At 42.3% G+C, this 9,602-nt stretch overlaps 1 protein-coding gene across 1 annotated transcript in view; it reads left to right on the top strand.

Moving 5' to 3' along the window:
• The window catches only part of UVRAG (UV radiation resistance associated), a 99,973-nt gene that overhangs the window by 41,863 nt on the left and 48,508 nt on the right, over window positions 1-9,602 (top strand). Inside the window, exons 7-11 of the mRNA XM_010007185.1 lie at window positions 2,009-2,135; window positions 4,127-4,211; window positions 4,679-4,766; window positions 5,337-5,397; window positions 7,551-7,716. Of these exons, the coding sequence (XP_010005487.1) occupies window positions 2,009-2,135; window positions 4,127-4,211; window positions 4,679-4,766; window positions 5,337-5,397; window positions 7,551-7,716 (527 nt within the window). The remainder of the gene's footprint in view (window positions 1-2,008; window positions 2,136-4,126; window positions 4,212-4,678; window positions 4,767-5,336; window positions 5,398-7,550; window positions 7,717-9,602) is intronic.

Genomic DNA, 9,602 nt, shown 5'->3' with positions numbered 1-9,602 from the left:
AGATCTTGGAATAGCTTTTGACAGTTTGTTTTGCCTGTCCTCTTCCTCCTTCCAAAAAAATGTGTGCTGGCACTGGGTTCTGCTTGCTGCCCAGAAAGGCTGAGCAATGAGTTGACACAAGAGTTGCTTGTGGTGACTTCATGATACTGGTGGTCACTGACACGTGGCCTTGTATAGGAAAGGGCAAACTTGTGATGGGAAGTTAATTTATAAGGTAGATCTTGGGTAGAGAGTACTCAGCTAGTTTCCAAAAGTGTCAAACTGGTTTCAGGGTTTGACAAAATGGAAAAATGGGAGTTTATTTACCCACTCTAATCATAGAGTTGCACTGTAGACTAAGAAGCAAAGTCATCAACCCCTTTAAGGAGCAATATAACATTTCCTGTGAGTGATTCCAACCCAGAGCTGCTTTGCCTTCTGCTGGTATCTTGGCTGTTAAAAGGCTTTTATCCATCTTTTTGACCTCCTGGCTATCCTTGTCCCTCTCTGCAGAGGCTTTTCCTTTACAAATGTGTGAGCAAAACTACAAGGGTGTGTAGTGATAGGATGAGGGGCAATGGCCTTAAACTAGAGCAGGGGAGATTCATGTTGAATTCTTTACACTGTGGGTGGTGAAGCTCTGGAACAGGTTGCCCAGAGAGGTGGTGGAGGCCCCATCCCTGGACACATTCAAGGTCAGGCTTGATGGGGCTCTGAGCAACCTGATCTAGTCATAAAGGTCCCTGTGCACTGCAGGAGGGGCTGGACTAGATGACCTTTAAAGGTCCATTTCAACCCCAAACATTCTATGATTCAAAGAACACTAAAACAAAAAATGACAGTGTTTGTACAATGATGCAACTTCTTAGCAACCATGGTCTGTGGTATAAGGAGAAGATTGCCTGTTGTTTGTTTTTTTTTCCTTTGTCCAGTAGTGGAAACTCTTGTTGGGCTTCCATTCCCTTTTATAAGTGTGTGCACTATGGTTTCATTCCTTAATATTTAGTCAGGCTTTCCTGCTGCAGCCTTGAACCAAATGGCTGAGCATAGATGTGTAATAGAAGCAAATATGAAGCAGAGGGAAGAGTTCAGCAAGAGCTGCCTTCTTTCCAGGCAGCTAGTATTGAAGTAGCATCATCTCCATGAACTGCTTGGAAAAGTGAAACCTGGCAGAGGTGAACAAAGTGACAGGGTCTGGGAGTACTTCCAGAAGACTTGCTCCCAGGTATGTCTGATTGCCCCCTCAGTCTTTGAACTCTGTCAGGGGTATGATTGGACTGAAGGGATATAACTTCTCTTTTCTAATTTGAATCTGTCTTCAGTTGTTCTCAGCAAGTATCTATTAAACGTGGTAGATGTTCCTTAAAACGAGACCAAAAAATCCAAATTAAACCAAAAAATTCTTCTTCACTGTGCACATGAGAGTGTAATTCTCATGTGAGAGAGAATAGAGCATCAAAGAAGATTCTTCTTGAACACAGGAGTGGCTTTAGAGTAGGTACAGGACAAATCCTGAAACTTTTAAAGAAGGGATCCTTTGGATAGAATTGTATGTAATAACATAATCAGCTCCCTGTTGTGTGTTCATTCCTTCTGTAACTTTTCTCATCATTCTGAGGATGGAAATTGAATCTAACAGTGCAGGTCAGACATCTCCAGCCTTTTTTATAGCTCCCTGCCTCAATTTCCTATAGACTCCTCATTGCTCATCTTCCCCCTTTGCCAGGCAATGCTCACTGCACTCTGGTGCTCTGCTAATTAGTCTTCATGTACTTGTGCTGTGGAAGCTTCCTCTCACCTCTCCTTCCTCTCTGAATTCCTGCCCTGGGCCAGGTTGTGTCACTGAGGACAGGAGGAACAAGCACTGTGGGACAAAGCTGAGTTTCTCTCCTTCCAGTGCCTGGAGTAATCTAGGAACTCAGTTTGTTTGAGTGTTCCCTTCCCTCCTATCACCCCTATTTATGAAACCCTATTATGCAGAAAAAACTTTCTTTTCATTTTTTTTTAAATCTTGTTTTTCCTCCATTAGAAAAAAGAGAGTGAATGTTTACAGTTGAAGATCCTGGTGCTACGTAATGAACTGGAGAGGCAGAAGAAGGCCCTTGGTCATGAAGTAGCCTTGTTGCATAAGGAAAAAAATGCTGTGCATGACAGAAGTAAGTGTGGAATTGTTCCTGCTGCTATTTCACATCTTCATAATCCACTGACCAGAAGAGCAGTGGCCTAGCTTATGATCATGGTGACTGAAATGAAGGTGCTCTTTTGTTTTCTGCTCTGGATCTGATGTGCTTGTGTTTCTCTGAAGTTTGCAGCCGTCTGTGTTCTGTTGAATTCTGGACAGCAGTTGCTGGTAGCCTGTCTCTGAGTAACTTCTTAATGTGACACCTCTTGAAAACAATCTTAAATCTGTGCTTAATTAAAATTGTATGAGAAAATCAGAAGAGCTGCACTATAATGCAGTAAATAGTGGCTTGGGACAGGCATGCTGGGATGTCATGGGGGATGTTATTCTACCTGTGATTAGGATCCAATTTCATGTAGTCATGGAATTGTCAGAGTTGGAAGGGACCTCTAGAGATCATCTAGTCCCACTCCCCTGCTAAAGCAGGATCACCCAGGGCTGCATCCAGGGGTTGGAATATCTGCAAGAGAAGGGGACTCCACCCCCTCCCTGGGCAGCCTGTCCCAGGGCTCTGTCACCCTCCCAAGCAAGAAGTTTTCCCTCCTCCTTCAGTGGCTCTTCCCATGTTCCAGCTTGTGCCCGTTGCCCCTCATCCTGTCCCTGGGCACTCCTGAGCAGAGTCTGGCTCCATCCTCCTGCACCCCCCTGAGATACTGCCAGGCATATAAGGTGATATAAGATGAGTCATCAGTAAGATTCTCAGATCTCATGAGCAACTTCAAATTTTGTCAAAGGAAGGATCATGGCATTAAAGTATAAGCCTGAGAAGGGCTTTCACAGCCTTGGAATTCAATCCCTGTGTCACAGACAACCAGTTTACAGAAGGCAAATATCACAGCCTAGTTTCATGTGCCAAGTAGATTTGATTCCTGCCACTCAGGGGGCAGCCCCAGCACTTCCTTTGGCTGACAGGACTTTAGCAATTCCTAAATAAGATTTTCCTCCCCAGCATTCCAAACCAAGGACCCTTCCCTGCCAAACAGCTTTAGGATGGGGATGGCCCATTGTTTGGGCAGTGGTGGGATGGGAGAAAACATCACCTGGCCACACGACAGTTGCACCTGGCTACTGGAAATGCCAATGTGTGTTTCATGAAACCAACAGGCATCTCATCTGACCAGTCTGTGTCAGTGCTGAGTGTAAAGAAATGTGATGCTCTGCAGTGTGCTGGAGTTCAGAGTGTAAAGAGGCCTCACAGGGCTCATCATGGAACCAGCCCAGGTCCCTTTGGCCTTATCATCTCAAACCTCTGTCCCACACTGTGTCAGCTGCCCTGCTCCCAGAGCTCAGCTAGTGTGCCAGCTGCAGGAGCCATGTTTGCTCAGGACTCCTAAAAATCCCTCAAACTCCAATTGGTTCCTTACAAACCCCAACCTAAAAGTGAACGAAGGCTACAGAGTGTCCTTGGGATGATTGAAAGGTGAAATGCTCGTTCTTCTTGGTGTTCTGTTTTACTGGGAAAGTGTCCTATAGTGCAGTGCTACATCACTGACTCTTTGGAGCTCACTAGAGCTCCAAAGGCTGGGCTTGATGATCTCAGAGGTCTTTTCCAGCCTCAGTGATTTTGTGATAAAGACCAAGCTACACAGGTATTTGATCTTACTGCAGGACTTTTTTTTTTTTTTTGATACCTAGTTGAGTCTAAAATAATCACTGCTAAAAAGAAGGCTTTTGCTATTTAGTAAGTCTAGCTATGCAGGTGTCAAGGTGCCTTAACTGACTTACTCCACCAGTGTGGAATTAAGGGGAACCAGGTGTTAAAGCAGAAAGGAGGTTTTGTTGGTTTTGTTTGGGTGGTGAACAGTGTATAGAGCATGAAAACCTTTGTCTTCCCTGCACTGTCCTTTCCCATTTTGGCAGAGTTTTATTGTCAGCATTGGTGTAATTTCCTTTTAAAACTCCAGATAGCAAAGAAATTCCTTTTGATACTCTTTTTTTTTTTCCCTGATTCTTTATGTTGTTTAGAAAACGCATTTGAGACTGAATATCAGAAACTTCAAGAACAAAATGAATCCCTGCATGAGTTAAGGAAGGAGTGCACTGCTAAGAGGTAACAGGACCTGTGCTGCTTCTGCAGTTGGAAAGGAAATACAAGCTTGAGAGGAGGCCGTTTGAAGTGGGACTCAGGGCACCAAATTCTACCTAATGTCACCCCAAAAGTTGTGTTCAGACATCTCTGCTACAATTTGTAGATACTGAAAGTGAGAATTCACAGTGACAAGTCTAGAAGAGAGCAGAACAGATGCTTGGTTGCATGTGGAGACTGTGATAGAACCTTCAGGTCTGTTTGAGTGAAGCACAGCTTTGTCATATTTAATTGTCATAGTCAAAATAGGCTTATAACATGAGGTACAAATGAAAATAAAATGTTAACCTTCCCTTCTGTATTTTTTTTGTGGAGTTACCTAGCTTTTTTGGGGAAGGGGATGCTTGGGAAGATGCAGAAGGGGGATATAAGGGCTTGATACCTTAAAGCTTTGGAAGAAGCTAATGTTTTTGGGATCTCTTTCCCCAAAGAGAACTGTTTTTGAAGACAAATGCCCAGCAGACCATTCGATGCAAGCAGCTGCTGTCAGAGCTCTCCTATATCTACCCTATTGATCTGGTATGTTTTTCATAGTCAAAAAATGTGCTTGATGAGAAATGAGCTTCCTATTTATTACACTTTGAGCAACTATCAAGTTTTATTCACGCTGAAATTTGCTCTTCCCTCGTGCTGGTTTTTCCAGCTTTTTCTTGGATTTGATCCTTAGATTGCAAACCTCACAGGGAGAGGATTTATGCCAGCATCTTTCCAATAGTCTTCCCTGTAAAAGTAGAAAAGCTGTAGCTGTAATTTAATGGATACTTTCCATTTTGTTTACAATTCTATAAAGTAATGCTGACAGTAGGCTTGCTGAACTTGAAAGGAATGCATATAAACAGATGTCAAATATTTGAGCTCCAAAACCCTTTTATACAATAAACTAAGATGAAGCTTTTCCCTCTTTTAAAAAAAAGTTGCATTTACTTCTGAATTAGATGAAATGGGGACTAAACCACAAAGTCAAATCACTCGGGGTTTCATTGAATATTAAGTCTTCTGCTTTGTTGTCATCAGATGATGTGCAGGTTTCTGTTTTCTGGATGTTGTTGTTCCATTCTCACTCTCCATTGTTGATTTTTAAACTTACAGAATGATCAAAAGGATTACTTTGTTTGTGGAGTCAAGCTTCCTAATTCTGAAGACTTTCAAGGTAGCTGAATATTCTTAATTTAGTTGTTACAGTTGACACTGCTTCTAACCTTCATAAAATTAAGTAAACTGATAGCAAGGGTTTAGGATCTAAATTTCTGACTGGTAAAGTCTAGACCAGAAGAAAATGTGTGCATTATTTATTCCTGCTTCCTAGCTAGTGCAAAGGAAGATACTTTTGACTCTTGGAAAAGTATCTCTCTATTCTAAGACTCAATACTGAAATGCTTGAACAGGTTTCCCAGAGAGGCTGTAGAATCTCCATCTTTGGGGATGCTCAAAACCCAAGTGGACACAGTCCTGGGCAATCTGCTGGATCTGACCCTGCTCTGAGCTGGGCTAGGACTGTGAAATGTCTAGAGGTACATTGCAAGCGTAGTGATTCTGCAAAATATTTGTGTCTGACCTCAACTTCCATTGTAGCTACTTTCAGTCCATTGGAACTTCCCAATTGGAACTTCATTACAATCCTCTTGAGATTTTCTCACTCCTAATACTTGCACACTCTGCAACATGTGTGATTTGTTGGATAAAAAACCTCCATCAGTGGTCTGACTCTTTAAAGCCACCCTGTAGGTATTAACTTGTGCTAACAACATATTTTATTTGGTGCTCAAGGAGGGGGAATAATCTTTAAAGCAAATTATGTCAAGTGTTGTCAATATGACAAATACCAGTCTGTTGTTTGCTTTTCCTGATTGCACTAAAAGTGAACTCATTTTGGTAGTTCTTGAGAAATCAGTGGCTTGCAACCTTGGAGCCATTTTCAGCTCACATGTGTTTATTCCTTGTAAAGGAATGACTGATTCTTTATCAAAGTGTCTAGAAATACTGTATTACAAGGAAGAAGTAACTAAACAATCAACTGAAATATGCAGTTGGATTTGAAACCCAGCTGACATGTTTCTTATTTCAGACTCCTAGTAGATAATAATTAAAACAAACACAACAGGCATCTGAAATATATAGAAAAAATATTCCTAAAAAGCCAGTTTTGCAGCAATGTTGAAGACAAAATCCATTTTGAAAAGGGTGTAACTGCTGAATCCCTGTGTCGTGTCATATTCTAACAGAGCTTGGTGTGATTTTTATACTTGTTGAACATTATTATAAGCTTTCTTAGGAGGTCATCCTTTGCTGAGCTGACTTCCCAGGACCCCGTTGTGCCTCAGAAGGGATGACTCTGTCATGGTGCTTGTATTGGTGTGTTCACTTAAAAAGAAGAAAAATAGAGAAAGCAGGAAGGAAAAGCCCTGACATGGCTAAAGGCTGTAATTTCAGTCACAAGACTTGTGTGTAGAATCATGGAATGGTTTGGGTTGGAAGGGACCTAGAAGATCATCTAGATCCAACCCCCTGCATGGGCAGGGACACCTCCCAGCAGCCCAGGCTGCTCCAAGCCCCATCCAACCTGCCCTTCAACACTGCCAGGGATGGGGCAGCCACAACCTCCCTGGGCAACCTGTTCCAGTGTTTCACCACCCTCACAGTAAAGAGTTTCTTAAATCTCCCCTCTTCCAGTTTGACTCCATTACCCTTTGTCCTATCACTACACACTCTGGTAAGAAGTCCCTCCCCAGCTTTCCTGTAGGCCTTTCAGATCCTGGAAGGCCATATTCCCAGCAGGTGATGCTTTATAGTTGAAACCTTCAGTGTCAAATTGAAAATTATCCTTCAGAACAGTGGGTTAATCTGAGTTCTTCCAGTTATTGGCAAAGAACAGAGTTCATGCCCTGAGGTGGGTGTCTCTCCAGCTGATGTCACTAATGAATGAAGTTCTGCAGAAATGCAGCTTTTCCCTGACCCTGCTCATACATATAGAGAAAAGCAGACAGTTCAAGTCCTGAAATTTGTCTTGGGAATTTTGTTTCACTTTTCTCATCTCTTCTTTCCCATCCCCCAACATTAAGAGTAACTTTTATCTTTAGAAGTATAACACTGGAAGGAGGCTGAAGCCATCACCCATTTGACATTGCCCTTTAAGAAAAGAGCAAACTGCAAACAATTAAAAAGCAGTCCAAACTGATTTCAGACTTGAGACTGCTCTGAAGTTTTAACTCCTGATAGCTTGATGAACTGAATCATTCTATGAACAGTAAACATCAGCTTGTCCTGAGCCTGCAGTTGATAATGTTATTCTTTTGTTCTTGACAGCAAAAGATGATGGAAGCATTGCTGTTGCCCTGGGCTACACCGCTCACTTGGTGTCAATGATCTCCTTCTTCTTACAAATTCCACTCAGGTATCCTATCATTCACAAGGGCTCCAGGTCTACAATCAAAGATAATATCAACGACAAACTAACGGAGAAGGAGCGAGAGTAAGTACCCTGGAAATCTGCTTTTGTGCTTTCTTTAGAACAGCAAAACCAGCAGCACCACCAGAACGCCCACTGAGCAGTTTTGGGTGGTCTGAAGAGACACAGAGCTTGAGTTATTTCCTGCTGCTTTCAGGAGCTGTGGGACAGTGGTTTGGGTTGCTCATGTTGGAATTCTAGGTCTGTTAGCAGGCAAATAATAGAATCATTTGGGTTGGAAGAGATCTAGAAGATCATCTAGTTCCAACCCCTCTGCATGGACAGGGACACCTCCCACTAGACCAGGTTGTTCCAAGCCCCATCCAAACTGCCCTTGAACACTGCCAGGGATGGGGCTTCCACAGCCTCCCTGGGAAACCTGTGCCAGTGTCTTACCACCCTAACAGTAAATAATTTCTTCCTAAGATCCAACCTAAATCTCCCCTCTTCCAGTTTAAAACCATTAGCCCATGTCCTCTCACTACACACCCTGGTAAAAAAACCCTTCCCCAGTTTTCCTGTAGGCCCTTCAGCTACTGGAAGGTGCTCTACGGTCTCTCTTTAATAGTGTGTCTCACAGGTGAGTTTTGGCTGCAGACTGAGAAAATTGCCTTTCATGATTTGCTACTGGCTGGCAGAATAAGCTGCAGATAACAAGTGTGGCTTCACTGAGGAGTTCCTGCCTGTACTGGAGAAGTGGCTGATAAACATGAGAGAATAAATACCTTTCTATAACACAGAGTATTTCAATCAATTAGAAAAGAAAAAGCACTGGCAAATGGTTATCTACTAAAAATCAGCTTAGTATTTAAGGAAGAGTTTTGAATTTATTCTGCAATTGCTGTTCAACACGTAGCTACACTGTTGTTACTGTGCTACTAGGAAACTATCTTCTTGTCCTTAAATCCACTCTCTGAAGGCCTTTTTTGGCACTTCGCCTGTTTTCTCACTGGCTTTGCACCTGTGAGCTCTAATATGAAAATAGTGGCAATTGTGGGTTGAGCTTCACTTTGTAGCCTGCAACCACAGAACTCAAAGGAATGCACCAAGGAATTGGCCAGTTGTGGGAAGCCAGCTCCTCCACTCTGATCCTGTGCCTGTAGGGATGGATGGCTGCAGAGTCAGACTTGCAGCACCAAGGACTTTTGCTTTCCCTGTGCAGAGTTTGAAAAGAGAGCAAAGGAAATGGCTGAGGGGAAATGAATGTGTGGAAAGTAGCTGTATCTAGTGACATGAAGCCTGTAAAAGGAAAAAAAAAGAAGCCATACCAAGATAAACCTCTTCTCTTTGGAAACAGGCAATCAATGTGGTATCATTTTTTAACGTTGTTATTTTTTAACATGAATTCTTAATAGTGTAAATCAAGGTGGAGGGGTCTTACTGTGCATGGTTGACAGGATTGGGATGCTTAGAAGTGTCTGATTTCTCTTTGAACTGAGTGACTTTTGGCAGGACAGCTGAGATAACTGAAGGGTTAAACTCACTGAGGTCTTCCTGTTTTGGCATAATAAAATATGACTATATAATTATGTCTTGCAAATTAATTTTGATACTGTTTTAATAACTTGTCCAAACACTTCCTGGGCAGCTTGATAGAACATTAATCTGGTTTGCTTCAGTTTTGTTCTCTAAGCATATGTTCATACTCCTTCCTGTACATCACTTTGAGAAGGGTAGCAAACTAGAACATTTATATCTGGAAAACAAATTTCTGAGGAGTTAGAGCTGCCTGTGTGTGGGTGTATGAAGATTAAACCAATTTCCTCTTGTCTGAGACAGATTGGAAGGTTTAGCCCTTCATACTGTAGACTCCCAAACCCTCATGACTTAATACTTTATTTCACAATAGATTTCTAAAAAGGAGAAGTTTAGCTAAGTGTATAAATCCCTGTTGGGCCATTTACCTGTGT

This window comes from Chaetura pelagica, unplaced genomic scaffold (assembly GCF_000747805.2).
Source record: "Chaetura pelagica isolate M959 unplaced genomic scaffold, ChaPel_1.0 scaffold430, whole genome shotgun sequence".
In the NCBI taxonomy this organism is placed as follows: Eukaryota; Metazoa; Chordata; class Aves; order Apodiformes; family Apodidae; genus Chaetura; species Chaetura pelagica.
This window is presented reverse-complemented; position numbering and strand designations above follow the sequence as displayed.